This window comes from Macrobrachium nipponense, chromosome 7, assembly GCF_015104395.2.
Source record: "Macrobrachium nipponense isolate FS-2020 chromosome 7, ASM1510439v2, whole genome shotgun sequence".
Taxonomy (NCBI): Eukaryota; Metazoa; Arthropoda; class Malacostraca; order Decapoda; family Palaemonidae; genus Macrobrachium; species Macrobrachium nipponense.
Genome location: NC_061109.1, coordinates 3,623,867 through 3,645,360, shown reverse-complemented (window position 1 = coordinate 3,645,360; position 21,494 = coordinate 3,623,867). Strand labels below are relative to the sequence as shown.

Genomic DNA, 21,494 nt, shown 5'->3' with positions numbered 1-21,494 from the left:
TTGGAATGTTCATTTGTTTGATGGTTAATTATACATCAAATAAAAGCTCCCTTCGTTTACAAAATAGGGTGTTAAAATAAAGAGCACACGAATAAATGAAACTCAAAGATTTTTAGGTGCTAGGAAGCGAAACATTATGATAAAGCCAAGTTGAGATTACAGATGCAAAAACATTCAGTTTGTAGTTACACTGTTATAGTTCAGATTGTTCTGGTTCTCCATATTTTGTGCGTTGTTTCTCATATCTTTCACAATGTGAAAACTTGTCGACTTTCAGGAGAAAAAAAAAAACTGTGTGGAGAAATGTGAAAATTCGGCTACTAAAGGAAAGTTCATGTATGAAGGACATAATTTATTCTCCTTGATGTGGTAACAAGTGAATTAAATTCTTCGAGATGTTTCGTAGAGAGCACATAGGATGTTTACAATGCATGAGAACATTAAAGCAAATGAGCAAATCTTGATTGATGCTGGTATGTTTATCATTCTTTTCATCCGTTTCCATAAATATTAATAGCATGAATATGTATCACGTGTGTGTAAGGGAGAAGATTGGGAATGTTCGAGTAATAAGACAAAAGTTAATGTTCCTTTTTTTGGAATTTTTTGTTACTCTTTCGCATGAATATTTATTATCTTCCAAAGAAATACGTCACAGGATTATATTCCGCTGGTTCTGATAACTTTGGGTACAATTCTAAAAAATTCATTTATTCAGAACCTAGCATAAATATAATTTTTTCTAAATATTGACCAAAATAATGGTTGTAAGTAAACAGCCACAAGGCTGGGTGTTGGGTGTATATATATATATATATATATATATATATATATATATATATATATATATATATATATATATATATATATATATTGTATATATATATATATATATATATATATATATATATATATATATATATATATATATATATATATATATATATATATATATATATATATATATATATATATATATATGTATTCCTTTAATATCTAATTCGCTCTACCTCGGAATTGATATATTTTCGTATATGTAAACCGAAAGGGTATTTTTAGTTGATAATAATTTCGTCCCCTCATGGGATCGAACAACCGTCCAGCAGACAGGCATATATGGAAATATATCATTCCGATGTAGAGCGAATGGTTTATATGAATCACGGTGATGTGATAATTATTCATATACTATATATATATATATATATATATATATATATATATATGTGTGTGTGTGTGTGTGTGTGTGTGTGTGTGTGTGTGTGTGCATTTTATAAGTCTGTCGCTACTTTCGCGGTTTGCAATGTTTTTGCAAAGGACATAGGTGAAATGATATTAAATTTTTCCCGGGAGCTTCTACTCTGGTGACGGAAATGGTAATGTATTCTTAAACATGAAAAATATAGTGTTCGTCGATATTTGTCTAAATCTGTAGTATTAATCCATGCAATAGTTTTCAAACATTCCTACTAACCAGACAGAGGAACGCTCGAAAATTCCCCTGAAGTTTACAACGTAAAAAAGGCGGCATATAAACTGGGTTTAACTAAATATGTAACAGTAATTAGAAACTCTTTCTGCACCTGTATAGTGAATAATTCCCCACCAGAATTAGGAATTTCCTAAGTATTTCCAATACGGTATTTTCATTGCCCTAATCAATGATTAAGCACGGCTGCCCTTCGCTGCTCTTCACAGCAAGGTAATTCCCCATTAAATTAGTTCTTAGAAGGTGAGGGTAATATCCTTTCTCCATGATAATACAAAATATGAAAATAGCTTACTGAACCGAAATAAATAAATTATTACGCCTTCATTTGTATAATTCGTCAGCTTTTTTTATTAATGAAGAAATTGTGCTGAGAATTTTAATTACATTACTTACTGGTCTTGAAGGAATGTTTATTTTCTTCGAATATTCTTAATAACGTAACAAAGTTCATTTTCTGGGAAGGATGAAGAGCACTGTTCCTGTTTACTAAGGAAAACTTTGGCGCCTTGATCTGCGTTACATACGTGATTGTGATTGGCTCTCCTTTGGTCTGGAAATGGAATGCATATGACTTATAAGACGTATAATTCAAAAACATTTTGCAGCAAATTCAGGACAAGAATAATAAATACACCGGTAATTTAAAAAACGCTGCTTAAAGGTTTGTGGAAGACGTAGGCCTGGCCATGCTTTCCTGAAACTTTACAAAGTCACGGGAATCAGTTTTATACAGCTGCATTGAAACCTTTGGGAAAAAGAGATGTTACGTTCACTAGAATACGTTATCTAGATTTCGTTATCAGTAGAATATCTGGGCTGTCAACCGTGTAGATAGAGAACTTTAGGATATGATTAATTCTGCTGCTAGCAACAGGATTTAATGATGCCCATAATGAGCCAAGATGACCAATTCGTATGAAACAAAACAAAAAAAGCACTTCACACTCCCACCTTAACACGACTAAGTTATTTGACTCCAATTATAGTTTTTTCCCTGAATTTTCCAAGCGATTTTACTTAGGAACATGTGTTTCATGGTCGAACATCATCATATCTTACTTTCTGCCAAAGTCGATAAGTTACATGCTATCTGTTAACCTGACATAGACTACTTTTCTGAGGTCAAATTACTGCTCACAGTAATTTGATCGCATATTATTACAGCTTTATGTTTTTTCTCCGAGGTGCAACCTTGCACAATCAATTTTTATAAAGTGAGATATTTTCTTTACCATATGCGTTATAGTTTGCATTGAAAACAAGTCTGGATCTGACCTCCAGCTTATTCGAGACATGTGCAAGATTTTCCCCTCACACATAAGTTGTAAACTTTATATTCCTAACTTTTTACGTAAATGAAAACTTGCTGAAATCTATGGTCAAATAGCCCGTTGTTTCACCAACGAAAATTAAAATAGATACGTTGCAATTTATTAGAAATAATTTTTCTGCACACTGTTTATTTTTTAAATTTTCATTCTAATAAATAAATCATAAATATCCTATCCTAAAATTCCTTTATTTGTAAGTCAATGCGCAACACCTTTTTCAGACCTTTTTAGGATCCTCCATAGACCTTTCCTAACACCCTAACAAGAGGAACAACAAAGTAGTTTGTAGGCTTACTCCTCGAGTAAGCGAAAAAAAATTCTAATTTGTAGGTGTTGCCTTCTGTAACTCCTAGACAGGCAGACCTATGCATATGTGAAATGTTAGTGTATAGACAGACCTATACATATGTGAATTGTTAGTGTACAGACAGACCTATGCATATGTGAAATGTTATTGTATAGGCAGACCCACACATATGCGAAATGTTAGTGTACAGACAGACCTATGCATATGTGAATTGTTAGTGTACAGACGCCTATGCTTTGAATGTTAGTGCTAGACAGAACTAGTCTATGCATATGTGATGTTAGTGTGACAGACTTATGCATATGTGAAAGTTAGTGTATAGAACAGACCTATGCATATGTGAAATTGTTAGTGCATAGGGACAGATCTATCTATGCATATGTGAAATGTTAGTGCTACAGACAGTACCTAGCCATATGTGAAATTGTTAGTGTAATGATAGACCTAAAATTGGGCATATGTGAAATGTTCAGTGGAATGGACAGACCTATGCCATATGTGAGAAAGTAGTGTATAGAAGAACCTGTGCATATGGTGAAATGTTAGTGTTAATAGGACAGAACCTATGCATATGTGAAATGTTAGTGCATAGGCAAGGACCTTACTAGGCATATGTGAAATGTAGTGTACAGACCGGACCTATGAATATGTTGAAATGTTAGTGTACGACAGACCTATGCATATGTGAAATGTTCGGGTATAGACGAACCTTAGGCAAATATGTGAAATGTTAGGGTAATAGACAGACCTATGCATATGTGAAATGTTAGTTGTATAGAAGACCATATGCATATGTGAAAGTTAGTGTACAGACAGGGACCTATGCAATGTGGAAATGTAGTAGTGTATAGACAGACCTATGCATATGTGAAATGTTAGTGTATAGACAGACCTATGCATATGTGAAATGTTAGTGTATAGACAGACCTATGCATATGTGAAATGTTAGTGTATAGACAGACCTATGCATATGTGAAATGTTAGTGCATAGACAGACCTATCTATGCATATGTGAAATGTTAGTGTACAGACAGACCTATGCATATGTGAAATGTTAGTGTACAGACAGACCTATGCATATGTGAAATGTTAGTGTATAGACAGACCTATGCATATGTGAAATGTTAGTGTATAGACAGACCTATGCATATGTGAAATGTTAGTGTATAGACAGACCTATGCATATGTGAAATGTTAGTGCATAGACAGACCTATGCATATGTGAAATGTTAGTGTACAGACAGACCTATGCATATGTGAAATGTTAGTGTATAGACAGACCTATGCATATGTGAAATGTTAGTGTATAGACAGACCTATGCATATGTGAAATGTTAGTGTTATAGACGACCTATGCATGTGAAAGTTGTGTATAGACAGACCTATGCATATGTGAAATGTTAGTGCATAGACAGACCTATCTATGCATATGTGAAATGTTAGTGTACAGACAGACCTATGCATATGTGAAATGTTAGTGTATAGACAGACCTATGCATATGTGAAATGTTAGTGTATAGACAGACCTATGCATATGTGAAATGTTAGTGTATAGACAGACCTATGCATATGTGAAATGTTAGTGTATAGACAGACCTATGCATATGTGAAAATGTTAGTGTATAGACAGACCGTATCCTATGCTATGTATGTAGTGTAAATAGACGACCTATCATATGTGAAAGTTAGTGTAGACAGACCTATGATATGTGGAAATGTTTTAGTTGTATAGACGACTATGGCAATGTGAAAATGTTAGTGTTATAGACAGACCTATGCAAATATGTAAAAGTTAGGTGTTAAATTTAGAACAGACCTATGGCATATGGTGAAATGTTTTAGTGTATAGACCAGACCTATGCATATGTGAAATGTTAGTGCATAGGAACAGACCTTAGTCCTATGCATATGTGGAAAAATTTGTTAGGTGTATAGAAAGACCTCCTTGCAAATTATGGTGACCAATGTTAGAAAATGTAGTGTACAGACAGACCTATGCATAGTGAAATGTTAGGTGCATAGACAGACCTATCCTATGCTGTTAAAGATGTATAGACAGCCCTACCTGCATATGTGAAATTAGTTAGTGCATAGACAGAGTACCTATCTATGGCATATGTGAAATGTAGTGTGTACAGACAGACCTATGCCATATGTGAAATGTTAGTGTATAGAGACAGACTCCACCTGCATATGTGAAATGTTAGTGTATAGACAGACCTATGCCATATGTGAAATGTTAGTGAAACATTCGATACAGACCTATGCATATATGGAAATGTTAGTGTATAGACAGACCTATGCAAATTATGTGAAGTTCAGGTGGGTACGACAGACCTATGCATATTGTGAAATGTTAGTGTATAGACAGACTATGCATATGAAATGAAAATTTAGTGTATAGACAGACTATGCATATGTGCAAATGTTAGTATATAGACAGACTATGACATATGTGAAATCGTAGTGTATAGACAGACCTATGCATATGTGAAATGTTAGTGTATAGAACAGACCTATGCATATGTCAAATGTTAGTGATAGACAGACCTAGCATTATGTAAAATGTTAGTGTAGACACAGACTATGCATATGTGAAATGTAGTGTATAGGACAGTACCGATGCATATGTGAAAGTTAGTGAATAGACAGACCTATCTATGCATATGTGAAATATGTTAGTGTACCAGAAGCTATGCACATGGAAATGTAGTGTATAGACAGACCTATGCATATGTGAAATTTTAAGTGTTATAGGAACAGACCGATGCATATGTGGAAATGTTAGGTATAGACAGACCATGCATATGTGAAATGTGTAGTGCATAGACAGGGACCTATTCTATGCGAATATGTGAAATGTTAGGTACAGAACAGAACCTATGCATATGTGAAATGTTAGTGTATTAACAGACCTATGCATATGTGAAATGTTAGTGTCTAGACAGACCTATGCATTATGTGAAAATGTGTTAGTGAACAGACAGACCTATGAATATGTGAAAATGTATTAGTGAACAGACAGACCTATGCCAATAATGCGAAATGTTAGTGTTAGTGTATAGACAGCTATGCATATGTGAAATGTTTAGTGTATAGACAGGACCTTATGCATATGTGAAATGTTAGTGTATAGACAAAGACCTATGCATATCTGAAATGTTAGTGATAGGACAGAAACCCTATGATATGTGGAAAGTTAAGTGCATAGACATACCTGTCTTATTGCATGTGAAATGTTAGTGTATATGACAGAACATCTGCATAGTGAAACCTGTTTGTGTATAGACAGACCTAAAAATGCCATATTGAAAATGTTAGTGTATAGACGGACCTAGTGATGTTGAAATGTTGTGCTAGACAGACCTCTGCATATGTGAAATGTTAGTGCATAGACAGACCTATCTATGCATATTGTGAAATGTTAGTGTACAGACAGACCTATGCATATGTGAAATGTTAGTGCATAGACAGACCTATGCATATGTGAAATTTTAGTGCAATAGACAGACCTATGCTACATGTATGTGAAAATGTTAGTGTACAGACAGACCTATGCATATGTGAATGTTAGTGTATAGACAGCCTATGCATATGTGAAATGTTAGTGTACAGACAGACCTATGGCATATGTGAAATGTTAGTGTATAGACAGACCTATGCATATGTGAAATAAGCCGCAAATTAGTGACAGGAGCTTGGGAATCTTATGCTCTGTGATAAGTTAGTGTGGAACAGACAGACCTATGCATATGTGAAATGTTAGTGATAGACAGACCTATGCATATGTGACATGTTAGTGTATAGACAGACCTATGCATATGTGAAATGTTAGGTATCCAGAAGACCTGCATATGTGAAATGTTAGTGTATAGACATGACCTATGCATATGTGAAATGTTAGTGAACAGACAGGACCGAATGCATATGTGAAATGTAGGTATAGGACCGACATATGCATTAGTGAAATGTTAGTGTTAGACAGACCTATGCAATGTGAAAATGTTTAGTGTATAGACAGACCTTATGCATATGTGAAATGTTAGTGTATAGACAGACCTATGCATATGTGAAATATCAGTGCATAGACAGACCTATCTATGCATATGTGAAATATTAGTGTATGATAAATCGAGAAATATAGAAAATTCTTGAAAAATAAGCTTTAACTTGTATTTCACAAAACACAGAGGTGCTTCAGATTAAAGTCTCAACATTTCATTCTCTTGAAATAATGTGGTATTATATATGATTTCTTAGTATTTAGTATTCTGAGAATAAATTTAAATTTCTACCGGTAACAAGTTTTTAGCATTACCCTGGAGAGATCATAAAACTCATCTTTTGACCATATTTTATTAATATTCTTTTAATTGTTTAAAATGAACAACGCCGAGGATGGTCAACAAATGAGAATTTATTAATTCAATCACTATTGTGACGCAAGTTTCAAACAATTCAATTTAAAAGAAAAGCACCTCAGTGGCGTGGTTGGTATGGTCTTTTCCTGCCACCTCGGTGGCCACGAGTTCGATTCTCGGGCATTCCATTGAGGGGTCAGAGATGGGTATTTCCGGTGATAGAAGTTCATTCTCGACATGGTTCGGAAGTCACGTAAAGGAAGCCGTTGGTCCCGTTGCTGAATAACCACTGGTTCCATGCAACGTAAAAACACCATACAAACAAACAATAAAACAAAAAAAAGTCAGAAGTTTAGCTACATTCACCATGAAATACGATTCCTTCACCGAGGCCTCTGGATAGCCTCGGGAAGTTCCCTTCTTTGCTTATGACACCTTATAACAGACTGGAGTCAGTTCTGCTGTGACGTCCAAATGCCAATGGCGCAATAGAATTCTTCACTTAGGATTTTTTCCTTATTTTTATCACTCTATATCCCGTCTTCTTTATTCTACAGCTGTTTATATTTATGCTTTAGAATCTTACGTCACACGAAGCACAGATCAACTTGCACCAACGGCTCCTATTTCATGAAAGTTTGGCAAATTATATCAGCGTCGTCGCCATCTCATTTATTTTCTCAGTTGCCTTCGTGTGTCACTCATTTTTTTTTAAATCACATTGCTATCGTGATATTTTGGTCGACGTTATTAATATTCAGTCGGATTCGTACTGATTAAATGTCTAGCCATAAACCAAAAATTCTATTCATCATACTGAATTTGTTGTTAAATTTCTTTTACTCACGTTTAATTTAGAGACGCGTAATTCATCATTAATTAGGAGAGAGAGAGAGAGAGCGAGAGGAGAGAGAGAGAGAGAGAGAGAGAGAGAGAGAGAGAGAGAGTTAGAGAGAGAGTTAGGGGATGGTGGGTGTGAGTATTCATGTTAATGCTCTCTAAAACTACACTTGACTTCCGACAGATAATTTACTCAATCATTTACCGGTTTAATTACGAAGTAATATATTATATATATCTATATATATATATATTATATTATAAATAGATTAGAAATATATAAAAATATATATATATATGTATAGCGTAATTAATATATATAGATATAATATATTTAATATATAGATATATATTATATATATAATATATATATATAATAATATATATATATAATTATGTATGTATATATACGAGATAATATATATATAATATATAGATATATATAATATATATATATATATATAATAGAATATATATATATATATCTATTATGTATATATATATATATATATAGATAATATTATATAAATATATAATATAATATATATATAGACTATAGATAGAATATATATATTAATATATATATACTTATTATATAGATATATATATTAAGATATTATATATATAAATATATATATATATCATATTATAATATATATATATATAAGTATATATATATATCTAGCTATATATATATATATGTAGTAGTATGGGTATATATTATATATATATATATATATATATATATATATATATATATATATGTATATATATATATATATATATAATATATATATATATATATATATATATATATATATATATATATATAATATATATATATATATATATATGTATGTTATATATATATATATATATATATATATATATATATATGTATATATATATATATGTATGTAATATATCATATATATATATATATATATATATATATATATATATATATATATATAAATATATGGATGGAGAAAAGCCAGCGTAGCATTATTTATTTACCGTCCAAAATTTCTAGACTTTGAGTCTCAACTTCAGGGCTGTAATACATACAAAATACACAAATTAAACAATGGAATAATGTAAAGCTTATAATTTTCTAAAAGATAATAATAAAAAAATGAGAAATGCTTAGTTCAGTACTTAAGTCTATTGGAGCTAAAAAACTAAGTGACGTTTTATGTTTTGAAGAGAGGATGTCAACTATGCTATAAAAAATCAACACACACACACACATACACGCACACACACACACACACACACACACACACACACACACACACATATATATATATATATATATATATATATATATATATATATATATATATATATATATATATATACATATATACATAAAGTGTGTGTGTGAGTTGGATTTTTTATCAAGAAAAGGTATTACCCTTTCTGAGTGAGTATGATAGGGATACCTCGAATGGAATGCCGTCCATTGGGTCACACTGCTGAGTCGGAAATTCAGGAAAACTCTCTGGTATGCAAGGCAGGTAGCCTTTCCCAGGTGAAGCCTTATTAGGTACAGTAGTATTTAGGTTCCAGCTTCTCATATGATTTATGTGGTATGGTTAGCAGCGGTCTCTTCTTTCAATTGAAAGACGTGGGTTCGATATTTACGTGAGTCAGAAATTTATTTCTATCCCACGCGTGATTGTATGTTGATTATATATATATATATATATATATATATATATATATATATATATATATATATATATATATATATATATATATATAATATATTTTTTTCTGAGAACTACGAAAACACAAAGAAGAAGAAGCGAAATATACATTTTATTATTTACGTAAGAAACCAAAGTGTTACCCTTGGCGATATTTCCATTTTTTTTTTTAAAGAGTGAAAATGAAATACCTCTAATACAAATCATTTACAAACTGTTTTCAACGATGAACGACCGATATCTTCCCCGTTCACATCAAGTGCATCTACGGCAAACGGCAAAGTGAGCGAGAATGTGAGATAGGGATGAGGGAGGAGGACGTCACTAACAACTGATAAAATGGTTAATCTCACATGTGAGTTAAAAATCAATCTCAGGGGTCCCGTATCTAGAGGTATATAAGGGCCTCTTTCGGCATTCTTCATCGTCCTCACCCGCCATGAAGACGGCAGCACTCTTCCTCTTAGCTGTGGCCGGCGCCGGCCTGGTCTAAGTTGTTTCTGCTGGTGAGTATTCGGGAATTCGACCGAAACTAGTGTTGTTTCTTGTAAATAAGTGACTGGCTCCTTTTTTGTTTAGAAATAGTAGTGGACTTCTTTCTTGTTGCACGTTTGTTCTCCGTTTTACAGAGGGACTTCTCCATTCTTCAACCAGAATGTACGTTTTTAATTATAATGATTATCTGATGAATAACAGACATGCGTAATATCAATTATCAGATAAAAATACTTACTTGCATTCTACATCCTGGCCGAATTAGGGAACTTAAGATACCATCTATATTTTTGTTGTAATTTGCAAAAAATTAGAGATCTTGCATAAGAGTATTCTTACTCAGTAAGAAGACTAAGATGTAAAACAAAAAGTTTAAAAAATCATTATAAAATAAAATAATATCAATCTATTTACTAATTATTGTCGATAATAAATAAACAATTTGTTGACATCATTATGAGACAAGAAGTAAAACAAAAATAAGGTTCCAAATTAGGAGAATAAAAGGAGTTTGTTCATGTGTTACTCATCAGGCTAAAACATTATTGTCACATAAACCACATAAATAGACGAATGACTGGAGATCCGTGTATAGTATATTAAATGCAACTAGTTAGTATAGCCAGTAGGATTATAATTGGTACATGAGTTAGGTGTACATCCTATCAAAGACAATATTCAAATAACAACATTAGCATAAAATGGTATTATATAAAAGTATGAACATATTTTTATTGCTAATAAAAGATATACGAAATGAAGACACAAGTGCCATTTGAGGAAAAAATAACAGAGGGTGTAGGTTTGATTTCCTGACATGAATATAACACTGCAAAGGTTATGGAAAAGGCCACTGAAGTGACTGTGATAGAAACAAACACTTCATTATGTAAAATAGTTGAGCAGAACAGGTTTATGGTGATGAATTGCAGAAATAAGTTTTGTTTTGGATGTTTGCTGAGAAACAACACAAGTTTGAATGGCGCGATTACTATTGATGCAAAGCACACAATAAAAGTAGAGGTAGAAACAACAAATGAATTGCTATGTACAAGTTGTGAAATTAATCTGAGCTCAGAACACGATCGTTAGTCAGAATACAGAAACCATTTTTGGTGGTTTGACCAAATATAAATTTCAACCGGGATTGGGGGGTAGTGGCTATTCTGTAACATTAACCCTTAAACGCCGACTGGACGTATTTTACGTCGAGATAAATTGTCTGTCGGGTGCCGACTGGACGTATTTTACGTCGACATACAAAATTTTATTTTAAAATTCGCGGAAAAATACTTATAGGCCTACCAGCCTAAAACTTTTGAATCACGCGCCTTGGGGAATGCTGGGAGTCCACGGATCAAGGCCTTGTTTTGTTTTGAAGCGTGACCCAGGTGGGCATGCGCGATATCCCTTCTTCTCGCTCCAGCCAGCATCAGTAGCGCACCATCCGAGAGCGATCTTTCGTGAAAAGCGTGTTTTTCTGGACTTGTGTGAGACTTTGAGCATTTGTATTGCTACAAGACATTCCTAGATACGTCTCAACGACGTGTGAACCGTGAAAGGCGCGTTTTACCCGTCGGAAGGGATCGTGTAAGGCGAGTTTTGGACATGGATGCTGGCGAGGGGCCAAGCACCCAGCATGACCCCGCGCCACAAGGCCGTTCTGTGCGGCCACGTGTGGCTAAAAGTGTTTCGGGAACACATCGTTTGCCTTTGGTTACCCCTAGGAAGCATGTGGGCGTCCTTAGGGGCATTCGTAGGCATTTGGGAGGCCTCCAACCAAGGGACATAGACGAATATCTTTCGGAGCTTGATCGGGAAACATGTCGCAAGTCTCATTTTGATGGCGGATGGTCATCGAGTGATGAGGACATCAGTCCCGATGAAAGTGAGGATGAATATTTGCCCCCAATGTCCGTTCGAGGCTCACATCCCGAAAGTGAGCTCGAATTCAGTGCATACGAGGGGGAATCTGAGGGGGAGGGGGAGGGTGGGGATACGGGCTCAAGTTTTATCGCAGAGGACGATACAGAAAGTGAGGGCCTAAGTGAGGGTGATGGGCCAACGAGGGGTAGTGTGCATCGTGCCCGCACCCGTGCGCGTGCGTGCGCACGGGCACGTAGAAGGTCGGCTCGTCGCGCCAGCCAAGGTGAAGGTCGGTCGTCGGAGAGTGACGAGGGGTGGACGGAGGACCCCACCCCTCCTAACATGCACCCCTTCACGGCAACCCCTGGGATGACCTTACCAGTACCCCTGACTGTTTTGGGATTCATCCAGCTTTTCCTGACGCGGGAATTGCTGGAATACCTGGTACACGAGACGGTGGACTACGCTCGGTACTGCCGGTATGAGCTGAAGACGACCTTGTCGTATTACTGCGGGGTTGCAACCTCATTGACATGGCACATTTTTTGGGGCTCCACATTTATTTTGGTTTTGGTTTGACACCTGCTATCGACGTCAGGCAATATTGGAAGAGAAGTTATTTTTTATGTATGCCGAATGTGCCTGGCGTTATGTCCCGTGATAATTTCCTGGCAATGGACAGGTACTTCAACGCCTTCAACCGAAGGGCCATACCCCGGAATAACAGTGATCGCCTCATTTTAAGTGCGTACATGTTGGATTATATCCGTGAGCGGTGTAGTAATCTCTTGATTCCTGGAAAGAACCTGTCTTTGGATGAGGGGATGATGCCTTACAAAGGACGTCTTAGTATAAAAGTGTATAACCCCAAGAAGCCCCAAAGAAATATGGTGTGAAATTCTTTCTCATTACCGATGCCACACTGGATACGTTGTGGACTTTTCAGTGTATACCGGGGTATTCTCCACGCTGCGTGACACTGTATTCAACCTTGTGGGACGTTTCTGTAACCAGGGATATCACCTGTTTATGGATAATATTATTACTAACTCGGTATCCCTGGCCCAGGAACTGTATGAAGCAGGTGTTCACGTCAGTGGTACCCTTCGGTTGGTGCTTGGGGCCCCGAATGTCCTCAAGAGGTTCGCTAGTCATCCGCAACACCTGGCAAGAGGAGAGACAGAGTGGCGGCAGAAGGGCGCTGTCTTCGTCATCTGTTGGAAGGGTGTCCGACTCGTCCCCATGATTACGACAAGTCATGAACCCATCCAAGAAGAGATCGTACAGCGGAAGAAGACACGTCGACAGGGCCGAGTTGTGTTTGAGGAGTTTCGTACCGAGCGGCCTACTGTCATTGGGCACTACAACAGGCACATGGGAGGAGTTGATCTCTTTGATCAGCTCATCCAGTACTATCCCTTCGCCAGGAGAAACCAGAAGGTGGACACAGAAGCTCCTCAAATACATCCTTCAGTTGGCCCTCCAAAATGCCTACATACTGTACTGTGGGTAACCCGCGGTGACAATCTTCCGAGGTTGACCCACGTACAGTTCCTAGAGGTAGCCGGGAATGCCCTCATCAACTTCGATCCCGATGAGTGGCCTTCCATAACTGACCCCCTGCCCCGAGCTGCAGATCTGCCCCTAGAGGAAAGGGCAGATAGGAGGGCCAACTTCGCTCGACCTGCAGCCGCCCTGCTGCCGCCGTCCCTGCTGACGGACGACGCCCCTGCTGACGACGCCCCTGCTGACGACGCCCCTGCTGACGTCGCCCCTGCTGCCGCTGCCCTGCTGCCGCCGCCCCTGCTGACGACGCCCCTGCTGCCGCCGCCCCTGCTGCCGCCGCCCCTGCTGACGACGCCCCTCTTGCTGCCGGCCCGGCCATCATCCACTTCTCGTCGGGTAGTGGACCCTGCGTGTCGGCTGCAGCCAGGGGAGCACATACTGGAGGCCTTAGAAGGGCGAAGGCAGAAACGGTGCCGGGTGTGCCATATGAATGGCAGAAGGAGAGACACGGTTCTTCTGTCGTCTCTGCAAAGTTGCTCTTTGCAGGATAGGGGAGTGTGACCGAAAGTATCACACTAAGGTCATGTATTGGAGCGCGCCCCCTAAACCGACAGCGGAGGGCGCACGGGGCCGCCGGGTCCATAAGCATGTAAAAGGCGCGGCGTCCTCCCTCCTCCACCTGTACCTCGTCATGTCGAGTGGAAAAAATGCAAGACTCTTCAATGGAGGAGGGAGAAAACAAGAATAGAACGAAGAGTCAGGATTACGAGTGAGTATTCTGCATTTATTTTATAAATTTAGTTTTATATTTATTACAATTTTTTATATATCTGAATGTGTGCATGATAAAATAATAATAAGACATTTCATTGTATGCGAAAAGAGAAGTGTCACCTGCATTCCTTGTTTTATTTATGTATTGGTACCAGAATCGAAGAATGTAATATATATATTTTACGTATATATATATATATATATATATATATATATATATATATATATATATATATATATATATATATATATATATATATATTATATATATATTATATATATATATATATATATATATATATATATATATATATATATATATATATATATATATATATATATATATATATATATATATATATATATATATATATATATATATTATAAATATTTTTTTGGGGGGGTAAGCAAATTACTTACAGTCTAGTAATATTCAATCATTTATCTTCATTTTAAAACATATTGCAAGTCTCTAGAACAATATCTCGATTTATGGTGAATATTTGAAAAAAATATTTTTATTCCGTCCGCGCGCCGATTCTCGGCCGAAAATCTCGGAAACGCGTAGGTCACATTCTCCTAATATTTGTGCCTTTTCATATTACGCTTTTTTTAAAGGTTTATATATGGAAATGTGCGCAAAAGCATGCACAATATAACAAAAAATATTGGAAGGTTGTAGCATTTCTCATTTTTGAAATATTTGCATATAAAGTACGATAAGTACGAAAAAAACTACGATCGGTCAACTTTGACTCAACCGAAAAGGTAAAAAAACGCATTTATAACATAAAGATCTTACAGTCTAGTAATATTCAATCATTTATCTTCAGTTTAAAACATATTGCAAGTCTCTAGAACAATATCTCGATTTATGGTGAATTTATGAAAAAAATATTTTTTTCCCCTCCGCGCGACGATTTTCGGCCGAAAATCTCGGAAACGCGTAGGTCACATTCTCCTAATATTTTAGCCTTTTCATATTACGCTTTTTTTAAAGGTTTATATATGGAAATGTGCGCAAAAAACATGCACAATATAACAAAAAATATTGGAAGGTTGTAGCATTTATCATTTTTGAAATATTTGCATATAAAGTACGATAAGTACGAAAAAAACTACGATCGGTCAACTTTGACTCAACCGAAAAGGTCAAAAAACGCATATATAACATAAAAATATTACAGTCTCTTAATATTCAATCATTTATCATCATTTTAAAACATATTGCAAGTCTCTAGAACAATATCTCGATTTATGGTGAATATTTGAAAAAAATATTTTTATTCCGTCCGCGCGCCGATTCTCGGCCGAAAATCTCGGAAACGCGTAGGTCACATTCTCCTAATATTTGTGCCTTTTCATATTAAGCTTTTTTTAAAGTTTTATATATGAAAATGTGCGCGAAAACATGCAAAATATAACAAAAATTATTGGAAGGTTTTAGCATTTATCATTTTTGAAATATTTGCATATAAAGTACAATAAGTACGAAAAAAAACTACGATCGGTCAACTTTGACTCAACCGAAAAGGTCAAAAAACGCATTTATAACATGAAAATCTTACAGTCTAGTAATATTCACTCATTTATCTTAATTTTAAAACATATTGCAAGTCTCTAGAACAATATCTCGATTTATGGTGAATATTTGAAAAAAATATTTTTATTCCGTCCGCGCGCCGATTCGGCGGCCGAAAATCTCGGAAACGCGTAGGTCACATTCTCCTAATATTTGTGCCTTTTCATATTACGCTTTTTTTTAAAGTTTTATATATGAAAATGTGCGCAAAAACATGCACAATATAACAAAAACTATTGGAAGGTTGTAGCATTTATCATTTTTGAAATATTTGCATATAAAGTACGATAAGTACGAAAAAAACTACGATCGGTCAACTTTGACTCAACCGAAAAGGTCAAAAAACGCATTTATAACATAAAAATCTTACAGTCTAGTAATATTCAATCATTTATCTTCATTTTAAAACGTATTGCAAGTCTCTAGAACAATATCTCGATTTATGGTGAATATTTGAAAAAAATATTTTTATTCCGTCCGCGCGCCGATTCTCGGCCGAAAATCTCGGAAACGCGTAGGTCACATTCTACTAATATTTGAGCCTTTTCATATTACGCTTTTTTTAAAGTTTTATATATGAAAATGTGCGCAAAAACATGCACAATATAACAAAAGTTATTGGAAGGTTGTAGCATTTCTCATTTTTTTTATATTTGCATATAAAAAAAAAACTTTTAACAAAAATTCGACATTCGGTCAACTTTAACTCGTTCGAAATGGTAAAAAACTGCATTTGTAAGCTAACACTCTTACAGTATCGTAATATTCAATCATTTTCCTTCATTTTGAAACAAATTGCAAGTCTCTATAACAATATTTCGATTTATGGTGAATTTTTTAAAAAATTATCTTTTTACATCCGCGCGCTACGAATTCATGCATCATTTTGTGATAATATTTTCTCTGTGTTGCTTTTATCGTTTTACAATGTGTTATATATCAAAATGATTGCAATTTAGTGCCCATTACAACGAAAAAAAAATAACTTGTTACCTCTAACCGTTTGGCGCACAGCGCGATTTAAATACAATTATATATGAAATTTCGTTTTTGCGCTATCATATATCGCATTATTTATATATGATAATGATAATTTTTTTCATTTCTGATGGTTGCATACTAAACTTCAAGCAATGAGAAAAAAAGGAGCCAAAAATGAACTCTTAATCTTGAAAACTAAGCGCGCTGTGATTTTTTGACAAAAATATTTTTTCCGCTTACGCGCTCACTCTCAAACCCCTCCGGCATACGGGACTCATTTTTTTATTTACCGCTCCGGCGTTTAAGGGTTAAGAAAAAAGATAAATTAGGAAAGAGCAGCAGGGCGAGTAACACATACGGTGTACGTCATAGTACATAAGGGGAGTTCGTAGGAGCTGGTGATGAACCCCTTTGTGTAATAAAAACCAAAATCAGTAAAAAGTGCACATTTAGCTATAAGCTCATTTTCAACTATCCATTAATGCTGTATGCTTTCTCACTGCTAGAAAAATCAAAATACTATAAAGAGCAAATAAAAAAAATAGGTGTGTATATTTTACAGAATGCGCTATAGATTTAAAATTAGGTGAAAATAATTGTATGAGTTATGGGAAGGAAATATATGTAAAGAATAATCTTTCAACTTTATTAGGTGAATCTTAAATGAAAATATAATTCCCTCAATTATGGGGAATTTTCTTTCATCAGCCGAATAAAAGTCTTTAACATTAGTTTTTTTTTTATGTTATTTGATCTGAGTTTATCATTCTGCAGATGTGTCAAATGCTCAGAAACAACACGATGTGAACTATCTCCTGTGGAAGGTCAATGAACAACTCCGAGATGAGAAACATCTAGACTTTGCCAAAACCTTCGATCCAGAGGCCGACAAATCGCATTATTCAGATAATGGAGAAGCTGTCCACCGCCTCATGAAAGAACTCAAGGACCACAGGTTACTGCAACAGAAGCACTGGTTCTCTCTCTTCAATGATAGACACCGTGAAGAAGCCCTTATGCTTTTCGATGTCTTCATGCATTGCAAGGACTGGGAAACAGCTGTCAAAAATGCTGCCTATTTCCGTGACCGAATGAACGAGGGAGAATTCGTATATGCCGTTTATGCTGCTGTCATCCACCATCCACTGGCCGAACATGTTGTCCTTCCTCCACTCTATGAAGTCACACCTCACATGTTTACCAGCACCGAAGTCATCCAAGAAGCCTACGCAGCTAAGATGAAACAGACACCTACCAAAATCAAATCAACCTTCACAGGCACAGCTAGGAACAAGGAACAACGTGTTGCCTACTTTGGAGAAGACATTGGCATGAATACCCACCACGTTTTCTGGCATTTGGAATTCCCATTCTGGTGGCAGGATTCTTATTCTCATAAGCTTGACCGCAAGGGAGAAAATTTCTACTGGGTACATAATCAGCTCACCGTCCGTTTTGATGCAGAGAGAATTTCCAACTACATGGAGCCAGTTGAGGAACTGCATTGGGATAAACCTATTCACGATGGATTTGCTCCTCATACCTCCTACAAATATGGTGGATCCTTTCCCTCTCGTCCTGATGACATTGAATTCGATGACGTCGATGGTGTTGCGCGTGTTAGAGACATGATCATCATTGAGAGCCGTATCCGAGATGCCATTGCTCATGGCTATATTATCAAGGAAGATGGTTCTCACATTGATATCATGAATGACCGTGGCGTTGATGTTCTTGGTGATGTAATCGAGTCTTCTTTGTACAGCCCCAATGCCCAGTATTATGGAGCTCTCCACAACACTGCCCATATCATGCTTGGTCGTCAGACAGATCCCCATGGAAAATATAACATGCCACCAGGTGTCATGGAACACTTTGAAACCGCCACTCGAGATCCTGGTTTCTTCCGACTTCATAAGTATATGGATAACATCTTTAGAGAGCACAAAGATTCCCTGCCTAGCTACACCTTTGATGAATTAAATTTCGAAGGAGTACATGTTACTAACGTTGCCATTGATGGAACTTTGGAAACTTACTTTGAAGATTTTGAGTACAGTTTACTTAATGCTGTAGATGACACTAAAGAGATACCTGATGTTGATATTGATGCATATGTGCCTCGTCTAGACCATAAAGAGTTCTCATACAACATTGAAATTAACAATGAGAAGGGATCTGAAACTTTGGCAACGATTAGAATATTTGCTTGGCCTCATGCAGACAACAACGGTGTAGAGTTCTCTTTCGATGATGGCAGATGGCAAGCTATTGAGCTCGACAAATTCTGGGTAAAATGTGAGTATGTTTCTCATATCTAGTGTATATACATGTATGTGTAAATTAGGTTAGTTAAATGTTAAATTTTTTTTATTAGATTTTTGTATGCTTATGGTAATAATGACTACCAATTGTCTATAGTTCTTAATACTATAATACCATATGTCAGGAGCAGTATACTTTTTCTAAGCCTATTCCTTCAATGAACTAATTCATTAATTTTACTCTGGCCAGTGTCTCCTGGAAGCAACAACATAGTCCGTAAATCCTCTGACTCTTCAGTCACTGTGCATGACATCCCCAGCTTCAAAACACTCATGGAGAAGACTGAAGCTGCTCTGTTAAGTGGAGGTGACCTGGATCTTCATGACTTTGAAAGTGCCACTGGCCTGCCAAATCGTTTCCTCCTGCCCAAGGGTAACCACAACGGCATGGAATTTGATCTCCTTGTCTGTGTTACTGATGGTGAAGCTGATGCTGCAATGCCTGATCTCCATACCAAGGATAACTTCATACACTATGGTGAAAAGGGAGTCTACCCAGACAAGAGGCCTCATGGTTTCCCATTCGACCGCCACGTCGAAGATGAACGCATCTACGAACAAGTCACCAACTTCCATCACTCCCATGTGAAGGTTTACCATCATGGTGAACACATCCACCATCATGATTAAGCTATAAACTAATTTTCCACATGGCTGATCAGAATTAAACATCATCATTATAGTACTGAAGGTAATAAAAATAAAGTTTTCTTTAGTGTTTGACTTCATTCATTGTCTTTAATCAAACATCTGACCTGATGATTAGGTACAAAGATTTCCCTCTGATGTGTAATCAGATTTCCTCTCTTTATTTGAATACTTGGAACACAAAGTTCAAATGCAATGCAAAGCAGCTGTATATGTTACTTTACGTATTCACTTTTCGTAGAAAGTGATTGCATTTTGGTTATTGAGATTTCCCTATAAGAAAAATGTTCTTGTCTCAATATATCAATGTATAAATATGTGTATGTTATATGCATATGCATATTTACAGTATAGCATATATATATATAGATATATATATATATATATATATATATATATATATATATATATATATATATATATATAGATATATATATATATATATATATATTATATATATATATATATATATATATATATATCTATATATCTATCTATATATATCATATTATATATATTATTATATATATATATATATATATATATATATATATATATATATATATATATATTAGATAGTATAGATAGATATATATATATATATATATATATATATATATATATATATATATATATATATATATATATATATATATATATATATATACATATATATATATACCTACATATTTTTTATGCCATTATAGGTGGGTGTTTGTACTTCTCGTCGAAATGCGAGTTTTACCATTTATTTGATCATTGTAGAACACCTATTATGGTACAGACTCATTTTGAATGTGTAGAGTGTACTGAGTGCAGTAAGACAGCGATTTATAAAGTTTAGACTTATTTTCTACAGGTAGCAAAAATAAGGAATCTATGGACAGACCTGTCCATATAGACTTTTTTCGAGTTTGGACATGTGCACTTGGGATTTGACGTCATTTCCTTCAAGAGATTCTTATAATTTGTAAAAATGCATAGAAACAGAAAGGAAACGTTGTTTCCAGAGTAAAATAAGGAAATACCACTAATTTTTTGTTACAAGCGGCCAACACCCCTTCGTAAGATGTTGATAATGTAGTGTTGTTCTTTATTTTAAACAAGATCAATTTTATGGCTCATGATGATGTTATATCAATTTGTAATAATTTTTGTGATGAAGGTGATACAAGTGAGGCTAAAAATCAAATGTATGATAAATGTGGATGCCCAGAAATGGCAAAGGTTCACAGCAGAGGTCCTGTGTCAAAGGTGAGGCCCACTGCCAATAAC

General features: G+C 35.5%; 1 protein-coding gene across 1 annotated transcript; it reads left to right on the top strand.

The window, feature by feature from the left end:
• Window positions 1-18,164: 18,164 nt before the first annotated feature.
• On the top strand, window positions 18,165-20,224 carry LOC135217406 (hemocyanin subunit-like). The gene is made up of 2 exons (XM_064253245.1): window positions 18,165-19,545; window positions 19,762-20,224. The coding sequence occupies exons 1-2, from the start codon at window positions 18,180-18,182 to the stop codon at window positions 20,199-20,201; spliced, it is 1,806 nt and encodes a 601-aa protein (XP_064109315.1). The 5' UTR covers window positions 18,165-18,179; the 3' UTR covers window positions 20,202-20,224.
• Window positions 20,225-21,494: the final 1,270 nt, after the last annotated feature.

Bases quoted from the DNA above. Each gene is read 5' to 3' on its own strand.
- LOC135217406 (XM_064253245.1), top strand. From the start codon at position 18,180: ATGAAAGAACTCAAGGACCACAGGTTACTGCAACAGAAGCACTGGTTC. The intron at 19,546-19,761 runs GTGAGTATGTTT...TACTCTGGCCAG, and splicing joins CGACAAATTCTGGGTAAAAT to TGTCTCCTGGAAGCAACAAC.